This window comes from Rhinatrema bivittatum, chromosome 7, assembly GCF_901001135.1.
Source record: "Rhinatrema bivittatum chromosome 7, aRhiBiv1.1, whole genome shotgun sequence".
NCBI classification, from domain to species: Eukaryota; Metazoa; Chordata; class Amphibia; order Gymnophiona; family Rhinatrematidae; genus Rhinatrema; species Rhinatrema bivittatum.
Window position 1 is genome coordinate 83705022 of NC_042621.1, and position 25374 is coordinate 83730395.

At 40.7% G+C, this 25374-nt stretch overlaps 1 protein-coding gene across 2 annotated transcripts in view; it reads left to right on the forward strand.

Moving 5' to 3' along the window:
• The window catches only part of SLC12A4 (solute carrier family 12 member 4), a 180129-nt gene that overhangs the window by 140162 nt on the left and 14593 nt on the right, over positions 1 to 25374 (forward strand). For both annotated transcript variants that reach the window (XM_029608578.1, XM_029608579.1), the window contains 4 exons: positions 79 to 274; positions 10334 to 10503; positions 19097 to 19228; positions 19333 to 19440. In XM_029608578.1, coding sequence (XP_029464438.1) covers positions 79 to 274; positions 10334 to 10503; positions 19097 to 19228; positions 19333 to 19440 — 606 coding nt within the window. The remainder of the gene's footprint in view (positions 1 to 78; positions 275 to 10333; positions 10504 to 19096; positions 19229 to 19332; positions 19441 to 25374) is intronic.

A 25374-nucleotide genomic window follows, 5' to 3' on the forward strand; every position in this document is an offset into this window, starting at 1 on the left:
TGCATATTACAATGGAATTTGTAATTGCTAATGTTGTGATATGTGGTATTGTTTTCTCTTATGTTTTTGTGTATACAGACTATTAAACACATGATGGAAATTGAGAAGGTGAAAGGGTTCTGTCAAGTGACTGTAGCACATAAAATTAGAGAAGGAATTTCCCATTTAATTCAGTCGTGTGGACTGGGTGGCATGAAGCACAACACCGTGGTCTTAGGATGGCCCTATGGATGGAGGCAAAGTGAAGATCCAAGAGCCTGGAAGACATTTATTGGTTAGTTTACCAGCGTTATGCAATTTATTGTGTAAAAACAGAATTATTCTGCTTATTATATTGCATTAAGTAATGCAGTTATTCAAGAGCTGGTTTATTTTCCTACAAGCGTGTCTTCATATTTTGCTATATGGTTTAAACAAAGTGCATGATGGCTCTGAAGTTTAATCTGCCACTGGATTAATAATGTAGCACAGAGTTGGAACCCTGAACATCTATGTTTATTTCATGTGACATTAAGCAAGTCACTTAACTTCCCTGAGGTCAACTATAAATAGTGATCTCTTTGGGGTTGGGACATTGCAATGTGATAGCATAGTAAATGATGATAAATAAAGACCAATAAGGTTCATCCAGTCTGCTCGGTAGAAATGTATCCACTTTGGATAGATGTACATATAAATTCCCATATGTAGCCCACCCTCCATATCTGCCCCAAATCTCTTATATTGATGGCCTTCACCTCTGCTAGTAGTCCATTTTAGGCCCTGCCATCATCAAATTTGCTCCTTTTAAGGCCAGCACTTAAACCAGCAACCAGGCCCCCTTCTGTATCTGTGGTTCCCAACCTTTTTTCAGCTGGGACATACCTGACAGATGGTTCTCACATGCGTGACACACTGAACATGTGACCATCATGGGGCTATCTGTAAACATGCACTCTGCATCCTCAGGAATCCCCTCGACCCCCAACAATGGGTCAGAACAGATCTAGCTCATTACCCATACAAAAAAGATATTCTGGTTCTGATGATATCCCAGTAAAAGCAAAACACACTCCCTTTACTTGCAGGCACAATAGCCTTCCTTATGAAAAGACAGTAATTTACCACTAATGCATGTCCTATTGAGAAAACACAACAAATAAGATTGATACAAATGCCTCCATGCTAGTAAAATACCTCACCTTGGTCAAACACCTAGAATTGTCCTTCATCAAGTACAGAAAAACCACAAGGTACATCAGACTGTTTATTCAAGATTTCTGTAGTTGAATGCTGTGACTTCAATTTTCTTTACTGCTAATATCTCAGAAAAGTAAATGTTTGATCAGTTGGAATCATGTGGATAACTCCCTTTGTTAGATCCCAGGGTGTGGGTTCAATGAGGAAAACATTAATGAAAGACAGTCTGAGAGGTTGGAAACAGTTCCACTTTAGGGGAAAAATAGTCACAGAGGGGGGAAGTTTTTTTTTTTTGTTTTGTTTTAACCTGTCCTGAAGATTAATTCACTCCTTTGCTCTCTGAGCCTGGTACATAAGAACATGCCATACTGGATCAGACCAAGGGTCCATCAAGCCCAGCATCCTGTTTCCAACAGGATTCCAAGCTGCTTACCCCAAGAATAAGCAGTAGATTTCTGCAACTCCGTACCTTAATTGTAATGGACTTTTTCTCCAGGAACATATCCAAACCTTTTTTAAATGCGGCTATACTAATAGCTTTCATCACATCCTCTGGCAATGATTTCCAGAGCTTAATTATGCATTGAGTAAAAAAAATATTTTCTCTCTAGTTTTAAATGTATTACCTAGTAACTTCATTGTGTGTCCCCTGGTCTTTGTACATTTTGAAAGAGTAAACAACTGATTAATAGTTACTCAATCCATTCCACTCATTATTTTATAGATCTCTATCTCCCCTCAGTCATCTAGTCTCCAAGCTGCAGTCCTAACCTCTTTAGCCTTTCTTCATAAGGGAATTGTTCCATCTCCTTTATCATCTTGGTTGCCCTTCTCTGTACCTTTTCTAATTCTTCTATATCTTTCTTGAGATGCAGTAATAGAACTGTACACAGTACTCCAGGTATGGTTGCACCATGAACTGATAGAGGCTTTATGATATTCTCTGTATTATTCTCCATTTCTTTCCTAATAATTCTATTTGTTTTCTTGGCCACCACCACCACACACTGAGCAGAAGATGTCAATATATTATCCACAATGACTCCTAGATCCTGTTTCTGGATAGTGACTCTCAATGTGGCGTTGTGTAGCTATAATATGGGTTACTCTTCCTCACATACATTATTTTGCACTTGTCTACATTAAATGTTGTTACCATTTGGATGCCCAGTCTAGCAAGGTCCTCTTGCAGTTTCTCACAATTCTCTTCTGATTTAACAAGTATGAATAATTTTGTATCATAAGTGAATTTGATCACCTTACTTATTGTTCCCATCTTTAGGTCATTTATAAATATGTTTAAAAGCAATGGTCGCAGTTCAGATCCCTGGGGCACTCCACTATTTACCTTTTTCCATTGAGAAAATTGACCATTTATCCCTACTCTGTTTTAATCATTTTTGAGTAAACAATAGAACATTGCCTCCTATCCCATGACTTTTTAATTTCCTCAAGAGTCTCTCATGAGATTCTTTGTCAGATGCTTTCTGAAAATCCACATACAGTATATCAACTATCTCATCTTCATCCACATCTTTATTCATGCCTTCAAAAAAATGTAGCATATTGATGAGGCAAGATATCCCTTGCCTAGATCCATGTTGACTTTATTCTATTAAATTATGACTATCTATATGTTCAGTAATTTTTTTTATTTAGAAACGTTTCAACCATTTTTCCTGGCAGTGATCTCACTCACTGGTCTATAGTTTCCCAGATCCCCCTAAAACTCTGTTTAAAAATAGACATTACATTGACCACCCTCCGATCTTCAAATACCATAGCTGATTTTAATGATAGTTTACAGATTACTAACAGTAGGTCTGTTTGTTTATTTGCACAATTTATATTTCACAGATCCACATTCTAAGCAGATTACATAACCATATACATAAAATAATAAAAAGGTTCAATAGTAACTATATCAAAACAAAATAGCAACATAGAGTACAGGATACATAGTGACTAAGTAACCATAATTACAAGTATCAAAATAACTCTAGCAAAGCAGTGTGCAGCATCAGTCAGAGAAAGCACAGGAGGAAAAAAATGCATTTTTAACAACTTTCTAAACCAGAGAAGGTCACTTTCTGCTCCGATCTTGTCCGGTAACTTGTTCCGTAAATTGAGACCTGCAGCGCTAAAAATATGATCTCAAGACTCAGCCAAATAACTATGCTTGAGTAAAGTAATTTCTAGTAGGTTTTTAGATGCTGAGTGAAAAGAACAAATAAGGCAATGTCTTTGTAAAGAAAAAGCAATTCAGGAAGGCGTAAGATCATGGAAGGTCTTAAAAACTATGACAGTAACTTTTAAAGTGGTGAGCTGGTGCATGTGTGTGCACATTCATCAGCCCACACCCAGGGACAGAGTGATTTTATAACATAAGCACATGTATGTGCTCATGTAGTAAAATAGCCTGATCACGCGCACGTGTGTGTACTATTAAGTGGATGTGCACCTATGCGTGCCAATGCTCCTTCTGTGTAAGTGGGGGAATTTTAAAAGCCTTGCACGTCAACGCCATTGCTGGGTTTCCCAGTTTGCCCAGTTAAGGGATAGGAATTCCAAACCCCCTCTAGTTTAATAAGCCTTCCTTCTCCCCTGTTAGACCCGACCTCTAAAATCCCTCTGATCTACCTAGAATGTTTTCTGTTAGTGCTTGCATGTCATCCATAGCAGAAGTGAAGTCACGCGGCAGAGATCCTCGCTGCGCGCCAGTGTGCGTATTTACGTACAAACTTCATAGTCAAATCCAGGAATGCCCATGCCCTGCCCCCTTTGGAAACTTTTTATTTATGCACAAAGCAGCTTATACATGAGTATCCCGGTGGCTTTTAAAATCCGCTCAGCGCACGCCAGCCCAACATATTCACAGGTCCCCTAATTTGGGCACATGTCCGGCATTTAAAATTCAACTATAAGATAACTAGTAACCAAACCAGAGAGAGAGGATCCCTTAATGAAAAACAAGAGATTATGCAGGCAGCAGAGTTTTGGGGGAGATCGAAGATGTATATGTGGAGGACTCAGAACCAAGGCATTTCAACAATGTAAGGGGGCAAGGACCAGCGACTGAGTGGCTATATGAAAATGTGAGTCACGAAGAAGAGGTTCCAAGGATCGTAACAGGTGCAGCTTGAAATATTAGGATCAGAACAGTGCATTAATGTGAGGACGCAGTGAAAGAAGAATCGACCAAAATACCCAAGTTTCACGCCTGAAGACAGACAGGGATCAATTGCCCTTCGAAGGTGAAACTTGGAGGGGCATCAGTCAGGGCTGTCCTTGATGACAAGATGATTTTAGTTTTCCTAATGTTTATTCTTAAATAATCAGTCTCTAATCTGAGAGAGACAAGAGGATAACTGAAAAGGCCTGATCAATCATTGAGGAGATAGGAAAGAAGAATTTTATATTTCATCTGCATATAATTTAAATTTGATGTCCAGGTGGGTGAGAACAGAGGGGTACAAGATAAATATTGAATAAAATAGGTGGGCGCAAAGAACCTTGTGGGACTCCAGTAGCCAGAGGATACCATTTAGAAAAAGCATCCCTAATTGCGACCATAAATGAGCAATCAGCCAAAAAGGAGGAGAACCAGTAATGGACAGTACAAGAAACCCTAAGGACCCTAAGCACCTGCACAGTATATCATGATTAAGAGTGTTGGAAGCTGAAGAGATATCTAATAGCACCAAAAGAAATTTAGTGCCAATGACAAAACCCTAGTGGATGTAATCAAAACTGGAGAGTAGGAGAAACTCAGTGTTGTGAAGAGGACAAAACTCACTGGGAGCTTCCCAGGAATTTGTTTGTAATATATTCTTGTAACTTATCCAAAATTACTTTTTCAGTGACTTTTGAAAGTAATGGTAAAGCAGAAATGGATCTTTAGCTGGTCAGATCCATGAAATCTAAATTAGGCCATTTCAATAGGGGCAAACCATTGCAGTTTTCAGTGCAGGAGGAAGCAATCCCTGACAGAGTGACACTTTGACCATGCTAGCAATGAAACTGCAAATGTCAGATCATAAAACTTTGATGAAGACTATTAAGCAAGAGTTAAGAATTCAGAAGTTGTCCTTCATCTGGCCCAAAATGGAGGTGACCTCTGATGACTGAAGTGGGCAAAAATTCAGACTATGGGACTGGTGTCTGCGAATGCATGGAAAACTCAGTTGGCACAGAGGTGGAGAGTGAATCAAGTATCAAGGAAATCTTTTTAAGATAAAATAAAACAGCTCCTCGCATGAAGCCTGTGAAGAAGATAAAGAATTACAATTAGGCATAGAGGCAAGCAAATGAACTCCCTTAAGCAGCTTGTGGGGCTGAGAAGCAACTGCAACAATTTGGGAGGAGTACCAATCCTATTTAGCCTTGTCCACAGCTACCTTGTAGGAGGCTTACCCAGTACGGAAGGAAGAGAGATTATCATCTGATCGATCCTTACACCGGTGATGCTCAGGCATTTGCAGAGGGCAAAGCAGAAGAATACCACGGGGGACTTTTATGATTATTAATATGCATTGGATTCTTAGAGGTCAATTTATCTAAAGCCAAAGGAAGAGAGGATTGCCAGAAATCCACCAGGCCACTTGCATCATTTGCATAAGTCTGGGTAAGCTAACAGCTTATTAAAAATTGATCTTTACCTTTTTCCATTGAGAAGGGCAACCAGAAAGGTGGAGGGTCTTCATCGAATGACTTATGAGAAGAGATTGAAGAATCTAAATATGTACACCCTGGAGGAAAGGAGGAGCAGGGGTGATATGATTCAGACTTTCAGATACTTGAAAGGCTTTAACGATCCTAAGACAACGACAAACCTTTTCCATCAGAAAAAAATCAGCAGAACCAGAGGTCACGAGCTGAGGCTCCAGGGAGGAAGACTAAGAACCAATGTCAGGAAATATTTCTTCACGGAGAGAGTGGTGGATGCCTGGAATGCCCTTCCAGAGGAAGTGGTGAAGTCAAAAACTGTGAAGGACTTCAAAGGGGCATGGGATAAACACTGTGGATCCATCAAGTCTAGAGGGCGTGAATAAAGAGAATACAGAATGCTGAACAAGCAACAGCCCTCAAGATAGAAGGGCTCAGAATAGAAGAACAGGAAGCCGCTGCTGCCACAGCCACCGCCGAAGTGCACAGAAAGGCTGAGCTAGAGATCGCCTCAGACCTGTTGCAGTAAAAGGGAGAAACCAGCAGCTCTTGAAGCCCTAATTAAAGGTCTTGTTGTGGGGGGGGGGGGGGGGGGCGAGTTGTCACAGCCATGAAAAGTAGCAGACACAGGGATCAACAAGCGGGGCCTGCAAGCCCAAGGGTGGAAGAAGGCGGTAGCCACAGAGGCATTCACGGAGCGGAATGCCAGTGGTCGGTGTTCCACCTTCACGAAGCGGAAGGATGGAGGGCTGCCATCTCCCAAATAATTAAAAAAAACAAAACAAAACAGGGGTGGGTAAGAGTATGTAAAATTACCAGTGAGGTCATAGGCTATAGGTATTGCAAATTACTAGGCTTGTTCAATATTTGTTTGTTAATGTGGCTCGTGGAAATGGGGGCTACTACCTGGAGATAATATCCTTGTTCAATGTACATACACACGGTTGTGACTCCATCATTGCTCTGGGCTTCAACGGCAAGAGGTAATGTGAAAGAAAAAAAAAAAAAAAGCTGAACCTCTAAATTTAGGCCCTTAAATTAAGTCCCCAAGGGGGTCATTCATCAAATCGTGTTAGGGCTGCAGTCAAGCTAGGTAGAGAGAACATGGAACAAATCTATTCTTCTTTCACCTTTCATCCCTCCAAATCACATTAAATCTTCACTGATAACTGTTAAACTGCCCCCAAACCTAACCCCAAGTTACTAGTGCTTCTTCTTACAGTAGTATAAATAGGTAACTTTTTGTTGGGCCTTTATAGAGGCATTCTCTGTCTCTCTCTCTCTCTCTCTCTCTCTCTCTCTCTGTCTCTGTCTCTCTCTGCTATGTGAAGTGGTACCAGGAAAATTACCCTCACCACGCCCCTTTTTTTTTTTTTTATCATGGGTGCTATTCTTGCTATATTTATGCAAAATGATTAATCTAGGCCTAAGTTAGGAACGTATTTTCAACCAAACTTGAGAGCCTAAGTTTTCAGCTGAAAATTCATGTAGATTTAGGGACCTAAAACTTAGTGTTCTAAATTTTGGACTGCTATCCTGTAGCCACCCACTTTTTAGGCTTCTAATATTGGAATCTAATGAATCTAGGAGCCTAAATTTAGGCACAGCCCTAATAAATGTTCAAATGGGCCAATTTAGGGGCCTGTTTCCAAAGGTTAGAAGCCTAAATCCTTTGAAAATTGACCCCTTATGCCCCTTAAGTTCTGCTGAGTAAAGGCACCTAAATTTAAGGGCTCAACCTTTTTTGAATATCATCCTCTAAGTCTCATCTGTATGTGATGATGCAATATTGTGCGCTCAGGCCAGTGCACCATTTAACACACTAGACCAGGGGTCAGGAACCTTTTTGGCTGAGAGAGCCATAAACGCCACATATTTTAAAATGTAATTCCATGAGAGCCATAGAATATGTTTAAAACTAAATACAAGTAAATGTGTGCATTTTATGTAAGATCACACTTTTAAAGTACAATAAGTCTCTGAAAATATTACACCAGGCCTTAAGACACCGATACATCTCCTATTAGGAAAACGGACCAAGTCAGGCTGCTATAGAGTCCTACACAGAAACTACACGCCAGCAGAAAACCTCACCTGAATCACGTGCTGTCCCTCACCTAACACAGAATAAAGAGACCAAAACGCATAACAAGAAGCATGCAGAAAAAACTGAATTGGAAACTGCAACAAGCCAGAGTCTCTGTATGCAGTGTAACAAAGGAAAAAAGAAATACCACCCATCCTTATAAAACAAATCAAGAAATATAAAATCATCAGCAGTAAAACTGTACTAACAAAAAGAATATATTTCGAAACAGCTGATGAGTGGAATATCCAATAATTAAAAACTCATATAAAACATTTCCAGATACCAACAAAATATTTCAAAATAGCTGACACAAAGACCCAGTAATGAAAAATAATAAGGATACAAAAATTTTTTTGCTCTGCATACCTGGGAACGTTTGATATCCAGGTGTCCTGAATGTTCTGAATTAGCAGGAGGTGGGGTGGTTTGCTTGGAACTTTCTCCTCTCTCAGTCACATACCAGCGCTCTCTCTCACACTGGCTCTCAATGACACACCTATACACACATGCTCTCAGTACTCACATATACACATGTTTTTTCTCTCGCACGTATATAGGCTCTTAATTACACATTTACACACATGCTGTCTATCTTTTCACACTTACACACACAGGCTTTCAATCACATAATTACATGCTGTCTTTTTCTCTCACACACAGACTCTCATTCACATGCTTACAAACATGTCCTCTCTTTCTCTCATTTAAACATAGGCTCTCAATCACATACTCACATGCTCCATCACCTAAACCAGCTCTCAATCACATACAGACACACATGATCTCTCTCTTACTTATACACACAGGCTCTTAATCATACATACACATGATTTCTCTCACACACAAAGGATCTCAATCATACACACATACTCTTTCACACAAACAGGTTTTCAATCACAAACTTACACATACAGGTTCCCAATGGTAAACTTACATTCATGCTCTCTCTCTCTCATAGGCAGGCTCTCAATCACAGACATACTCTCTTTCACATGTACAGGCTCTCAATCATTCACATACATGCAATCTCTCACTCACTCGCGCGCACACACACACCCCGCCCCCCCCCCCCCGCGGCCCGGAAGTGGAGAGTATCGGGTACGTGCTCGGCAAGAAGAGGCCACGCTAGTGCGCTCGGCATCGGCCCGAAGAAAAGAAGACTGCAGCGCGGCTCGGAGGAAAATGAAGAGGTTCAACTGCGGCCGATGGGACTCCGCCTCCGCGAGGGCTGCAAATGAAGAGGTTAGCGTTGGGAGAAGGCTGCTGCCGCGAGTTCCCGGGGTGGGGGAGAGAGAGAGTGAATGAGCGAGCAAGCTGTGTTTGCTCGCTCATTCACTCTCTCTCTCCCCCACCCCGGGAACTCGCGGCAGCAGCCTTCTCCCAACGCTAACCTCTTCATTTGCAGCCCTCGCGGAGGCGGAGTCCCATCGGCCGCAGTTGAACCTCTTCATTTTCCTCCGAGCCGCGCTGCAGTCTTCTTTTCTTCGGGCCGATGCCGAGCGCACTAGCGTGGCCTCTTCTTGCCGCGCAGGCACCCGATACTCTCCACTTCCTCTTCCGGGCCGCGGGGGGGGGGGGGGCGGGAAGAAGCGAGCACGCCGGTGCCGCTGACTCCAGCTGTCCTGCCGCGTTCCGCCCGGGCTGACAGCATTTTAAGCCCGGGCGGAGGAGGACCGGGGAGCAGCTGGGTCAGCGGGAAAGTGTGGCGACACTTGTCTGCGAGCCAGATGCAGCCCTCAAAAGAGCCATATCTGGCTCGCGAGCCATGGGTTCCCGACCCCTGCACTAGACTAATGCCCAAAGCAATACAGAGAATAGCGGGTCCGAACAAGTGCTCTTCCTCCACAATGCAAAAATTCCTGCTTGCTGAATGCACTCTTGTTAACGCCACAACTTTAATGTCAGCCCTGGAGCTGGCGTTAAGCCTTTCAAAGTGTATCGGGCTGAACAAAATACAAAAAAATCATGCTTTCTGTTGCAATACTAAGTAGGAGAAACCGCAGAAAGCAGCACCATGCCAAATTAAAAATGCCTGAAAAAAAAAAAGTTCTGTGCGCACAATATACACCCTCCAGGCCATGTATATTTTGCATGTATGTTGTATATCCAGTTGGCTATCACGGGATAAAATGGACACTCGAATTGAGCGTTTGTTTTCCTAACCTGCACATAGCCATGACTTTTGGAGAGTTTGAAAACACATTCAGTAACAGCCAAATATTGCTTTTTACAACGGTACATATTCTGAAAACCCAAATATTTAGCTTCTTTTCGTCTCCTCATGGCCAAAACCAATGGGGCTGAATCACTTCTCTTTAAACAGGTATTTACAATATGTAAATATTTTAACTACTATCACTGTTCTTCAAATATACTATTTTGTTTTGTTTTTAATTTCAGAAACCGTGCGTTGTACCACTGCAGCTCATCTGGCCTTAATGGTACCCAAAAATGTCTCTTTCTATCCAAGTAATCATGAACGTTACAATGAGGGAAACATTGATGTATGGTGGATTGTCCATGATGGAGGCATGTTAATGCTGCTTCCTTTTCTACTAAAACAGCACAAGGTAGATAGACATTTTATTTAAAGCCTAACTCCCAGATATAAGATATTTTATATTGAATCTCGAGTATTGAAAACTGTGTCCCAGAACTAATTTAATAAAATAAGGATGTGCAAGTGTCTATAAAATAACATTAGTCTCTAAGATGTATTTAGGTGGTGTTCAGGAAGAATTTGCCTATACACAGGTTTGTTATGCTAAGCTGATTATAATACTACTGTCTAGATATAGGAGATAGCACAGAAGAGTTAACATGACCAGGCTTTGAGGCAATACATCTATCTAGGAAACAGTCAAAATAAGCCAGCAAATAAAGACAAAAAAAAAGTTTATATAAGGTGGGTTGTTAATGTTATTCCTTGTTCCTGTCACCTCTTATGTAATAGTGTTTGCACCCTTCACTGAGTCCTAGGAACGCCCAAAACAAAATTCAGAATAGTGCAATGAACATGTTTTCATTTTTTTTTATTTCATAGGGATATGCAGTCGTTTAAAACAAATGGGTGAAACAATGAATGAATGTATTTTTTGTTTCATTTGTGGATGCCCAAAACAAATGGAGGGGGTCTTTCAAATGAAACAAAAAAAAAATATTTGTCTTATTAATTTGTTCCCTATTGCTGTGTACTGTTGAGCAAAAATATAACTCTTGCCTGTGAGACCTCACAGCTTTGTCAAAGCATAGCAGGACGTTAGCAAGGAAACCATAAAGAGTACAAATCATAATACAGCATCTTTCTAAATAGCCTATAGCTATCTGGATCAAGTGACATTGATCCACTCCTACTGTAAGGTTTCAGCATGTGCAAGAAGCAGTCTGTTTTCTCTCTAGCTCTTGGAAGGACATGGTTATAGAAGTTCTCACAGAGTTATTTAAAAAAAAAAAAAGCTTAAAAACTTTTGGATTTGGCATTGGTAAAGGGCTGCTTCTGATCTTGTCTATTCTGAAGCAGTCTCACTGTGACAGAAAAACAGACAGTGGCACTGATGTTTATTTTGATTGCAGCAGTGCCTAAATGGTGCTTAAATATTTTGTGTCTGTATATCTGGACACCAGTGAGGTGAGCATTGCACACTGACAGACTGAAGAGAAGAACAGTTTTACCAGGCTACCAGACTTTTTATTCTATTTAATGTTTTGTGTTTGTGTGTGTGGATTGGAAAAGGAGATACTGTCAGTCAGCACAGGTGACCCCAGCACACATACAATTTGTGTGTGTGTGTGTGACAGACAGTTCTCCACACACACAGTTCTCCACTCATGCAGTAGAATGGTATTGACTGGGGGCATAATTACAATATCAAATAAAAACAAATTCCTTTCTACTATCCAAACCTCCCTCCAGTAGGCAATGCACTTCAACACATTCCATCATGTCATGAAAAGGGAAGGAGGGAATGTTGGCAGGCTTAGTGGGAATTGGTGCAGAGACATCCCAGCAAAGAAGCAGTGATAAAAAAAAAACCAGTTGCCCCACAATTAAAGAGAGTGTGGCAAGAGTGGAAGTTAGCTCAAGGTAGAAGAAATTGAATTTGGAGATGTGCCACTGTTGCCTGTTCCTCTCCTTACTTTGGAGCAGAAGAAAATGGTGGGAAAGTCATCCAAGACTGGCAGTAAGTAGCAAGCTTGGGGCATGGACAAAACAGGAAAAGTACCACATCCAAAACTAGCAAGCATGTTACTCTATGGTTCCTGCTTCTGAGGCAGTGAAAGCACTATTCTTACCAACTGATTCAGAGGGAAAATCTTGCCTGCGATTCTCTGAATCAGAAGATATTGAAGAACTAACAGCCAAAGAGAATTGGGGAAGTTTATTTAGTATCTTCTTAGCCTCCAGTGAGGTGATTGGGAAGAGAGATGATACTGATATTGTTCAGATCTACCTCCAGGGAAGAGCAGGTAGACAATGTGAGTGATGCCACTGGGATTTTCCCTCAGGATCCACCCTCAACCTCAACTCCAGTGCCAGCACTAGCCCCCAAGGATGTAGGAAAGAGATCATGAAAAACATCCCTGATCTGGAGGCACTCTAAAGCGAGGGAGGACTCTTATTTTGCTCAATATATTCACTGCAGCAAGGATGTAAGTCAAGGAAAGCAAGTAGGGCATCTCACAAACACTGTTCTTTATTCATGCAGACCAGTCCAGACTGGTTATGTTCACCGACCAGCAGATGGAGACAGAGAACAAAAGGCTTGCTGATGTCATCCTATATAGGCAACTATGCTGACCTCAACCTGTTTTCTCTGTCTCCTGCAGATGGTAGGCAACTATCCCATGCTGTAGACTGAGATTTGGATAGATGTCAGGGATTCTGGAAGGGAGATGCTCCCAAGGTGAAAGTGCAGTATTTCCTTCCTTTAGTTAAGGGTGGTCCTCAGACTAGTTTGATACAGATTGCAGGCAGCTCCTCCAGTGAAATAAATTTCCTCCCTCCTCTGGTTGAGCAGTGCCAGGACAAGGCAGCTTTCAGTGTTGCTGGCTGTATTTTTGGGGTTCTTTATCTTCTTTCCTCCCCCTCTTTGTGGCTCCCCTGCCAAATTTTTGTCCCCTTGGTTGGCTTCTCTCTCTTAAATAAGTGTTTTGTTGGCTAATTAGAAGGCATAAAGTTAAACAAAAAAAAAGATTGTCCGGGACTAAAGCAAATCAGTAGCCCATGTTCGGATCAGGCTACTGAGAATTTGTTCAGAAGATGATTGCCTCCATGGCTGCTTTCTTTCCCACTATGGGGTAGTTTTATGTTAGAATGTCTTCTTCAGCAGAGCATGGGGAAAAGCCTGGACTCTGCTGCAAAATAGGAATGGTGCAACCATATTGTGCATAGGAGCTTTGCTAAATCTGTTCAGAGCCATGGTGGGGGCGGGTGATTTATGAAGCGATTCAGGCATTTCGGAGGGGGCTAGTGTTGGGGTGGAATGGCTGGGGTTTTTGCTTCCCACCAGTGAGGAGATTGCCGCAAATGCTTTGGCTGCCTTCTTGGAGCTGGGGGGGATGAGAGGGATTTGGGGCCTCTTTCCATCACTTCTGTTAAAGCAGTTTTTGCTGGTGCAGCTTATATAAAGGGCCAGATCTGGTTCTTTTCCCTGTGAATTCCTCTTGACATGTTCTATGCTTCTGTTTCCAGAGAAATTAGAGTTCTGACCTTAAATCCACCCCAGAGGTTTTCTTTGCTCTTGTGGAATCAGATAGAAATAAATGTTCCAAACCAGATAAGCATAAGGGTGTGGAAGAGGATTCCTTGGAAGGTTTTTCATTTCCAAGGGATACTGATTGTGGAGAGGAGCAAGAGGGAGAATTCCCTCCAAAAGGAGAAAACAGCTGTTCTGTGGTCTTCCTCTTCAGTATGAGGACCCAACTTCCTTGCCATCTCAGTCCTTGGAGATTCTGAATGTTGTGAATGTTAATGAGGAGGAGAAGTCTCACACAGTAGTGAACAAAAGAAGCTGCCATGCTGGGTCAGACCAAGGGTCCATCAAGCCCAGCATCCTGTCTCCAACAGTGGCCAATCCAGGCCATAAGAACCTGGCAATTACCCAAACACAAAGTCTATTCCATGTTACCATTCCTAGTAATAGCAATGGCTATTTTCTAAGTCAACTTAATTAATAGCACATAATGGACTTCTCCTCCAAGAACTTATCCAAACCTTTTTTAAACACAGCTATACTAACTGCACTAACCACATCCTCTGGCAACAAATTCCAGAGTTTAATTGTGCGTTGAGTGAAGAAGAACTTTCTCCAATTAGTTTTAAATCTGCCACATGCTAACTTCATGGAGTGCCCCCTAGTCTTTCTATTATCCGAAAGAGTAAATAACCGATTCACATCTACCCATTCTAGACCTCTCATGATTTTAAACACCTCTAAAGAGGTTAGGACTTTTCAGCTTGGAGAAGAGACAGCTGAGGGGGGATATGATAGAGGTGTTTAAAAACATGAGGCTGGAATGTGTGATACCTTGCTGTTCCCTTTGCCTGGAATAGACGAGTCCATGTAGCAAGCTTGCTCTCAGGTTTCTGCTGACCCTTCTCACCTCTATTAAAAGGCTGGAATGTGTGATACCTTGCTGTACCCTTTGCCTGGAATAGACGAGTCCATGAGGCAAGCGTGCTCTCGGGTTTCTGCTGACCCTTCTCACCTCTATTAAAAGGCTGGAATGTGTGATACCTTGCTGTACCATTTGCCTGGAATAGACGAGTCCATGTAGCAAGCTTGCTCTCAGGTTTCTGCTGACCCTTCCCACCTCTATTAAAAGGCTGGAATGTGTGATACCTTGCTGTACCCTTTGCCTGGAATAGACGAGTCCATGTACCAAGCTTGCTCTCAAGTTTCTGCTGACCCTTCCCACCTCTATTAAAAGGCTGGAATGTGTGATACCTTGCTGTACCCTTTGCCTGGAATAGACGAGTCCATGTAGCAAGCTTGCTCTCAGGTTTCTGCTGACCCTTCTTACCTCTATTAAAAGGCTGGAATGTGAGATACCTTGCTGCACCCTTTGCCTGGAATAGACGAGTCCATGTACCAAGCTTGCTCTCAGGTTTCTGCTGACCCTTCTCACCTTTATTAAAAGGCTGGAATGTGAGATACCTTGCTGTACCATTTGCCTGGAATAGACGAGTCCATGTAGCAAGCTTGCTCTCGGGTTTCTGCTGACCCTTCCCACCTCTATTAAAAGGCTGGAATGTGTGATACCTTGCTGTACCCTTTGCCTGGAATAGACGAGTCCATGTACCAAGCTTGCTCTCGGGTTTCTGCTGACCCTTCCCACCTCTATTAAAAGGCTGGAATGTGTGATACCTTGCTGTACCCTTTGCCTGGAATAGACGAGTCCATGTAGCAAGCTTGCTCTCAGGTTTCTGCTGACCCTTCTTACCTCTATTAAAAGGCTGGAATGTGAGATACCTTGCTGCACCCTTTGCCTGGAATAGACGAGTCCATGAGGCAAGCTTGCTCTCGGGTTTCTGCTGACCCTTCTCACCTTTATTAAAAGGCTGGAATGTGAGATACCTTGCTGTACCATTTGCCTGGAATAGATGAGTCCATGTAGCAAGCTTGCTCTCAGGTTTCTGCTGACCCTTCCCACCTCTATTAAAAGGCTGGAATGTGTGATACCTTGCTGTACCCTTTGCCTGGAATAGACGAGTCCATGTACCAAGCTTGCTCTCAGGTTTCTGCTGACCCTTCTCACCTCTATTAAAAGGCTGGAATGTGTGATACCTTGCTGTACCCTTTGCCTGGAATAGACGAGTCCATGAGGCAAGCTTGCTCTCGGGTTTCTGCTGACCCTTCTCACCTTTATTAAAAGGCTGGAATGTGAGATACCTTGCTGTACCATTTGCCTGGAATAGACGAGTCCATGTAGCAAGCTTGCTCTCAGGTTTCTGCTGACCCTTCCCACCTCTATTAAAAGGCTGGAATGTGTGATACCTTGCTGTACCCTTTGCCTGGAATAGACGAGTCCATGTACCAAGCTTGCTCTCAAGTTTCTGCTGACCCTTCCCACCTCTATTAAAAGGCTGGAATGTGTGATACCTTGCTGTACCCTTTGCCTGGAATAGACGAGTCCATGTAGCAAGCTTGCTCTCAGGTTTCTGCTGACCCTTCTTACCTCTATTAAAAGGCTGGAATGTGAGATACCTTGCTGCACCCTTTGCCTGGAATAGACGAGTCCATGTACCAAGCTTGCTCTCAGGTTTCTGCTGACCCTTCTCACCTTTATTAAAAGGCTGGAATGTGAGATACCTTGCTGCACCCTTTGCCTGGAATAGACGAGTCCATGTACCAAGCTTGCTCTCAGGTTTCTGCTGACCCTGCTCACCTCTATTAAAAGGCTGGAATGTGTGATACCTTGCTGTACCCTTTCCCTGGAATAGACGAGTCCATGTAGCATGCTTGCTCTCAGGTTTCTGCTGACCCTTCTCACCTTTATTAAAAGGCTGGAATGTGTGATACCTTGCTGTACCCTTTGCCTGGAATAGACGAGTCCATGTAGCAAGCTTGCTCTCAGGTTTCTGCTGACCCTTCTCACCTCTATTAAAAGGCTGGAATGTGTGATACAACAATGGATTATTCTGATACTAAAATTTCCTTTCCTTTTTTTCTTGCTGAAATTGCCAGTCTGCTCGTTTCAAGTAAGGATTCATTTTACTGTCTTAATATTATTTATATATTTAGTAGTCTTTAATGTTTGCATCCTCCTTTTACTCCTGGAATACCCTACCTATGCCCCATTTCCTACTCTATCAGTGGGTCTAAATAGGGCAGGAGTGATCCCAGGATGTTCCTGCTCTGCTGGCACCATTTTGGGGTACAGCTGTAGTGGCCTCAGGACGAGACAGTTTCATTTAAAAATGCAGCACTGGTCAAGCAGGAGTGACTGGGGACTGCTACGGCTTCATTTGGACCTACAAATAGGGTAAGGAATTAGGTGGGGGGTTCAGGTTATGGGGGAAAGGGGCAACCACTGAGCGGGGTCGTTACATTTTTAGTGGAATGTGGTTTTTTGGCATAGGAGACTGATGAGGGCTGCTTCTATTTTTTTTTTATTTTTAAAATGAAAAAAATATTTCATGTTTCTTGATTTTGTTTTAAAAACAAAATTCCATGAAATAGGGCATTTCAGTGAGATTTTATGTCATTTGCAAACAAAGTACATCCCTATTGACTTATCTGACTCTCCTAAGGGAAGCCACCTAGGTACTTTCCCCTATGTGCATTAAATTCACCCATATACTTTGTACTCTGATCTTTTGTGCAGGTGACAGTGAGAGAAAATAGGGTGAGTGCTTTTCTAAATATCACAAACCTGCACTGTTACAACCCCGACAAACCCACCAAGAAGCATTGCCCCTTTTCAATGTGAAACCCCCCCAGATATTTTTTAGCCACTTGGCGGAGTCAGTTGACAGAAAAGTCAATTTACTCTGCTAAATCTGTATTTATCTGTGTAAATGGATTTGCAAATTTCCCTCTAAATGTCTTTTGTCAAGTGATTAGTTACCTGGAGCTATCTGACCAGAAGAGATTATTCCTAACTAGAGATGTCCCATCATTTTAGAGTGACATGAAAATATCAAGGGTTTTAATTGTACCATTTTGTCATTTCCATCAGAAACTAAAAACATTTAATTTTGCATTTATGTTATTTTAGCATGTGTTAAAGCATTTTAATACACACTGGAGTGAATTTTCAAAGGAGTTATGCGAGTAAAAGCAGCATTGTAGCAATTTTCCAAAGCCCGTTTACACACGTAAAACCTTTTGGAAATTCAATCCTATGAAATACATTTTCAAAGGGGTTAAGCTCTTAAAAGTAATTTTCAAAAATTCATTTGCATACATAGAACATTTTGAAAATTACCTCAATAATTATTAGTAAAGTACATGAATTAAAAACATGTTTTTAAAATATATTGTATGCATAAATTAGACAAATGAAAAAAATTATATATACAGGAGGGCACTGATATATACAGGAGGATTTAGAAACTAATTCTGAAACAACAAAATGCCATGAAGGAACATTTTTTCCATGCACGACCTTATTGTTTAATTTTCAGAAGATCTAAAACACAAAAAAATATACTATATAAAGTCCCTATGAACTACATTAATATGCACGTGACACTCAAATAAGGCTTGCACTAACTTTTTCAGAAAATAAAAGATGTATTTGTAGGAATATGCAAACAATTCAGGTCGCACTTTGTTGGGAAAATCCGTTACATTTTTTTGTGCAGAATTGAGAAACATCATGAAGCAGATCCGCTAAGCCAATAAAATCTGCTTTTGGACTTTCCAAGGATCTAAAAGCAGGGATAGCCAACTCCTGTCCTCAAGAGCCACAAACAGGCCTGGTTTTCAGTATATGCACAATGATTGTGACGAGTTACATTTGCATACTACTGGAGACATTGCATGCAAATCTCTCTCATGCATTTTTATTGTGGATATCTTGAAAACCAGGCCTGTTTGTGGCTCTTGAGGACCGGAATTAGTCACCTCTTATCTAAAGTGAATTTCTCAAGATCTGACACAATTTGAATTGTGTGTGTCCAACTGATGCTTACTAGCAAATTTTAGATCCATTTGATTTTACAAAGATAATTTGTACATTTTTTAATTTAGTGCATTTTATGAGACTTCCCCAGATTATCTGTTTCTATTTTTGAAACATTAGCACATCTTTGTTCACTAGAATGCACTTTTGCACACACAACCAGCCATGAAAACAGGACTCAGAAACCAAGATGAAATCACTATTTTTTTCAGTGTTGTTAATGCACTTTACTTTGCTTATAGTAGCAATATGTTTATAGTGTTAATGCAATACTATTTTAGGGTACCTAAAATATATAAATTGACTTTGAAAGCAGCATATAATCTAATCTGGTCTGTATAGGCTCTTCCTATGAAGCATGATGGGAACATGTTTGCTTCCTTTCTGTATTACTTCTTGATGTATAATTTTGCATAATGCCTTTGACTCGGATATCTATAGAGCCTTTTCAAATCAAGAATGCTTTTCTTGTAACGTGCATTGCTTTCATTCTTTTTATTTCTCTTTTTCTTGGTTTGGTGGTTTCAAAAATAGGTTTGGAAAAAGTGCAAGATGAGAATTTTTACTGTGGCTCAAATGGATGACAACAGTATTCAGATGAAAAAAGACCTGGGGACTTTCCTTTATCACCTGAGAATAGAGGCAGATGTAGAAGTCGTTGAAATGGTAAGAGAGATCACCATGTGTTTTATGCTCTTTTTACAAGGCCTTAATAAATAATTTGTGTGATTACACATGATCATTTCACCTTTTGGCGTTTTCTTTTTCAGCATAATAGTGACATCTCAGCTTATACATATGAGAGGACATTAATGATGGAGCAAAGGTCTCAAATGCTGCGGCAAATGCGATTGACCAAGACAGAAAGAGAAAGGGAGGTACGGTTGATTTACTATGAATTTATGATTAGATGAACTCATAAAGGAGTTGGATATTTTAAGTGTGAGACACAATTTTTGTAATGTTCCTAGTAGTTGGAGGGATGTTAATTTGATCTTTCTGATACATTATTTGTTTTATATTAAACAATTAGGGAAAGTATGAAGAAGCATGGCCTGAGGAACGATTTCCAGCATAGATTTGTAGAAGAGGTGCACCTGTGTGGATCTTGGGGATGTTGAGGATATGAGTGTGCAGGGAAGGTGTTGTGAATGTACGAGTGATGGGTGTATGTTGGGATGTGGAACGTGTGTTTGGCGGTATGATATGTATCTGAGAGTGTGGGGTGAGTTTGGATGGTAGGAGAATGTGTGTATGGTGGTGGTTGTATGTGGGATTGTGTGTGTGATGGGGTGGTTATGAAGGTATGTGGGCGGGTAGGGGGTTGTATGTGTGTGTCGAAGTGGCTGTGTTCATCTGGAGGGTGTATGGAGAGGTTGTGTGCATTGGGGTGTGTTTGGGAGGAATGTGGGCAGGGGAGGATTGATTTGTATGGAGATGTGCATTTGGAAGGGGTAGAGGCAGTGAGGGAAGAATGGTATGTTGGGGTTTTGTTGGTTTTTTTGTGGAGAATGGCTGTGTGTGTAGGTGGGGGTGTGGTTATGGGGGATGTGAAGAGCATGGGGTATGTGTTTGGGGGGGATGAATTCAGAACTGTGGGGAGAAGTGGCTTGGAATGTTCTTTTGGAACCATTCTTCATCAGCTTAGTTATTTTCTCTATCTCTGACTTGCACGTGTGTCTGTGTATGGGGGGAGGGATTTCAGTGAATGTGGAGGTGGAAGGTTGAATGTGGTATGTGATATAGGAAGGGTCTGTTGCCATCCTTCATCAACTGCATCAGTTATTTTATCCTGTCTCTTTCTATTATAATGCCTCAACACATAATTAAGCTCTGGAATTGGTTGCCAGAGGATTTGATGAAAGCTATTAATATAGCTATGTTTAAAAAAAGGTTGGATAATCTCCTGGAGGAAAAGTCCATTAATAGTTATTAAGGGAAATTCACAGCTTATTCTTGGGATAAGCGGCTTGGAATCGATCTATCCCTTGGGATCCTGCCAGGTTCTTGTGGCCTGGATTGGCCACTGTTGGGAACAGGATGCTGGGCTTGATGGGTCCTTGGTCTGAACCAGTATGGCATGTTCATATGTTCTTACCTGTGTTGCTGTGTCAGATTGTTGTGCCTGCGAATTGGCAGACAGACAGACATTGTTCTTTTGTGTAACTTTTTTCCAACATTCTATATGTTGGAAAGCATAAAAAGAATGAGTTTAGTTATTTTTCTTGATGATATGTGTTCTATTAATTAGTGCAGAATTTCCCAAAATTGGAAAATAAAAAGGGAATAAAATATTTATTGCTCAGATAATTATATAAATAGTCATTCACAATGTACTAAGTGTAGCTCATATTTTTACTCCCATTTTAGTGCACCTTTGTATGAGCTGAACTTATGATTTAATAAGGTTCTCACCTTTCAAAAAAGGTAGACTAAAATGGAAATAAAAATATGCAGAAAAATTAGCTATGGGAAGCCCATTTAAAAGAAAGGGTTAGCTTGAAAATGAATTGCAGAGAAAGGTATCCACTGTAAAATTATCAAATTACTCCAGGGTGTATAAAAACATGGAGAAAGTAGTCAGTCTGTCACAGTTTACTATTACTAAAATGTCTACACAAAATTGGAGGTTTGTCATCAGTAGCCGATGCAGTAAGAAGAGTTATATGATTAAATAGTGGGAAGGAATATTAAAGGTAATAGTGAAGAGAGTTACTGTTGAAGAAGAAGTTGCTGAGATTGGAACTGGCTAAAAAAAACCTGAGATAAACTATTTTTTTTCTATTGGGAAGTTTGTCTGATTATGCTTTTGCAGTTTATTTCTGCTAGGGAAATTTTGCCTGATTGTGCTTTTTTGAAGTTTATTTTTCTTTGCTTGAGAAGATTCCCTGATTGACTTTGTCCTTTTGAAAGTTTTTGTTTCTCCTAACTGCTTGGATCATTTGCTTGATGAATTTTTTTACCGTTTTTCTTTCACTACAAGAGAGTGATAGCGTTGTTTACACGTTTGCAGCTGAATTAAGGGTTGGTTTGTTGGAAGAGTAATGGGGCAATCGAAGGACTTATTTGGAGAAACTTTTTGAATAGCAGAAAAATAATAAGACAAGAACAGATCAAATCTCAGTCTTGAAGGAATTGCTGTTGAAGCATGAGCTGCTGAGATTGGAACAGCACTGGCTGAAAAACTGGGGTCTGTTTTACTTAACTGTCTGCTGGAAAGTTTGCCTGATTTTATTTCTTTTTGTTTGAGCAAATATAGAACTATTTCCTCCCCAATTATGGGGCAGGGAGAAAAATTGCATAATAGGATCCAATTAGTTCTATGCAAAATTAACTATCACTGACACTATCACTATATAGAGTACTGCCAATTTAGTTGATTTATTTATTTATTTATTTATTTATTTTTAATTTTTATATACCGAAGTTCTTGTAGGGACTACAAATCAATCCAGTTTACATAAAACGAAGAACTGCTCAACAGAGAGCGGAGCTTTACATGGAACCGAGGAACATATGGAACAGTATAACTGATTGACAATTTAACATAGTGCTAAATAAAGTAATAATAGTTTAACTGGAAATAAATAAAGCAATATAATATTTTATAAAGACAGTTTAACTGTTTAACGTATCAATAAATATAAATATAAGCAATGCCAAATATATATATAAAATATAGTAAATTTTTGAGCTCAACGGTAATTGTCCAGTAGCAGATTCTAAAATTAGTACTTGATGCAGTGTCCATAATTAGGGTAATTAGGATACTTAGGAATTGGGAAGTCTGTTCGTCACCGTAAAATTAATCGTCTGGGAAAGCTTGTTGGAAGAGAAATGTCTTCAATCTTTTTTTGAATTCTTGATGACTGGGTTCTAGTCTAAGATCTGGGGGAAGTGTGTTCCACTGGTGAGGGCCTGCTGAAGATAGCGCTCGTTTGCTCAATGATGATTTAATTTGTGGAGCCTGCAGTGTTCCTCTGTATGCACTTCTGATTGGTCTGGAGGAGGTGTGTGGTTGTAGTTGAGAGCTTAATGAGATGGGAGCTAGTTTATTTGTCTATTTATTTGTTTATTTATTTATGTATTTGTTTGTTTATTTGGGAAACTGTGCATAATAGCACCAATTAGTAACCTTTCTAATAGAATTAGCCTTACTAAACCCTAACTTAAAGTAAGTAGTAGTCTATTAGAGGTTATAGGTAAATAGATTAGGAATGATTATTATTCACTAGTTGGAAAAAGCACTGCTTTGTGCCAGGAAGGGTAGAGTAAGTGAGTTAGGTCAAACTGTTGTCTTCTGCAAATAGAACAAAAGATTAAGTACATTTCTGAGGTTTGGTAGCATTGTCTTAGATCTTTGTGGTAATTAGTTCTAATTGATCTGGTTTACTTTTTAATCCTAAGCAACAAGATTCTACAAAACCTTAACACAAAACTGTGCTACTCATAGATAAATAAATGTGGTGTTTGAAAGAATAAGATAAGCCACTCAAACTCTAAATCAAAAAGTGGGCAAGGGAAGAGGACTACAAACATGAATTCTGAGTGTGAAGCTGAAAGTTAGATTCCATATGACAAATAACTGCTGAAGAAAAGGCAGGGACATTTGTAGGTCTTGCTCTTTTTTTTTTCAAGATATCAGAAGCTCCCAACTCTACTGCTCTTCAGATGGATATCCTGATTCACAGGGAGGAATGAGTTCAGTATGAAAAACGTCTGCAGGTGGCTGAGCTCAGAGAGGAAGTAGCAAGAGTGAGAAGCATCCAGAAAGAAGAATGAGGACTACATTAATTAAATGCTTAGTGAGGTTTCAAAGATGAAAACCTCAAGTAGAGGGAAAGGTGAAACTGGACCCAGGTAATTACAATCACTAGATCCTACACCCCAACGCCAGTTTCCTCGAGCTGAAGAATCCATATACAGCCCAGGAAGTAGAGGATGAGGAGAAACAGGATTTTCGGCAACCTCTCTGTAATATCTCAAAGTTTGGTTCCCAGCAGATAGTACATGTCCCAGGACAATAAGTCTTGTTGGCAGAAGGATGCATCCATGTGCTTCAGAAGAGAATCACTCAGTGCACAATTAAGCTCTGGAATTTGTTGCCAGAGGATGTGGTTAGTGCAGTTAGTGTAGCTGGGTTCAAAAAAGGATTGGATAAGTTCTTGGAGGAGAAGTCCATTACCTGCTATTAATTAAGTTGACTTAGAAATTAGCCACTGCTATTACTAGCAACAGTAACATGGAATAGACTTAGTTTTTGAGTAATTGCCAGGTTCTTATGGCCTGGATTGGCCACTGTTGGAAACAGGATGCTGGGCTTGATGGACCCTTGGTCTGACCCAGTATGGCATGTTCTTATGAATTTGCAAGTTTTGGATGCTGCTCATCCATATTGGCATAAATAATAGTCCCAGTCAATCATAAAGGTTCAGGCAGGGAAGGTCACATTCAGGAAATTAATGAATAGAAACCATGACTGCAAAAAAAAAAAAAAGACGATATGATCCATTTATCTAGCCCTTTCAGTTGCCATCACTCCCTCAGAGATCCACATAGGAACATGACAGCAGAAAAAGACTGCATAGATGTGTCAATGAGTGTTTTGGCTTCTTGGACCGTGGGATGATGATTCAAGGACTGCTGAGCAGAGATGGGGGTCCACCTGTTGAAGAAGGGGTACAAAATCTTCCACAACAAACCAGTAAATCTTTTAAGGAGAGCTTTAAACTAGGATTATCAGGGATGGGTGGCCAATGCCCTAAGGCAGGGGTAGGCAACTCAGGTCTGTTTTTTGGGAAATTCACAATGAACATGCATGAGATATATTTGCATACAGTGGAGGCAGTGCATGCAGGGATGGGTGGCCATGCATATTCATTGTGGATATCCTGAAAACCAGACTTGTTTGTGGCACTCCAGGACCAAATTTACCTATTCCTGCCCTTTGATAAGTAAAAGAGGTAAGTAAAGCTTTAAACACATAGAGACGTGGGAAAAGAGGTGCTCATGGTATGGAAATAGTCCTGGATCTAGAGACAGTCATGGAAGAGGCTGACTTGGATGTAGCAGTGCTATATAGAAAACCATGTCTGGGATATAATTATACTCAGCTACAATCTATTCAAGAGGGACAGGAAGAAAGGTAGGAGGAGTGGCAGTATATAAACAAATCATATTAATTCAACAAAACTGCAGACCTTTTGAAGTAAGGAGGAGGCATCATGAGATAATCTGGAAAGAAGGACTGGAACATCTGTTTAAATTGGTGTAATTCACAGACTTCCATAGCATGCATAAGAAATGGATAGAGATTTTATGAAGGATAGTCACAAAATTACTGTGAAAAGGTAGGCAATGCTAGGTGATGTAAATCAGCCAGATATTGATTAGGACATCTGGACTGCAGTGTCCTCTAGAAGCAGGGAGAGCTTTCCGTCAGCTGGTAATGGGACCCACATAGGAGGGGTTGATATTGAGCCTGCTGCTTACCCGTGGGGAGAATGTTTCTGATATAGTGGATGATCATCTAGGATCCAGTGATACTTGAAAATTGATTTTATTAAAATGGGGGAGTACCTCAAGGATGGGAAAATCTAGGGGCAGTAGAAGAGCAGTGGGCAAACTAAAAAGCACACATTGAAAGGGTAACTAAATAAAAATGAGTGGAAAAGGAGGTCACTATGGATTTCTAAAGAAGTAGCTGAAAAGGTAAGGGATAACAAGACTGGCATTCATAAAATACTGAAAGATCTTAGAAAACAATATCTGCAATAGCAGCAAATACTGGAGTAGTAGCCAGGAAGCATGCA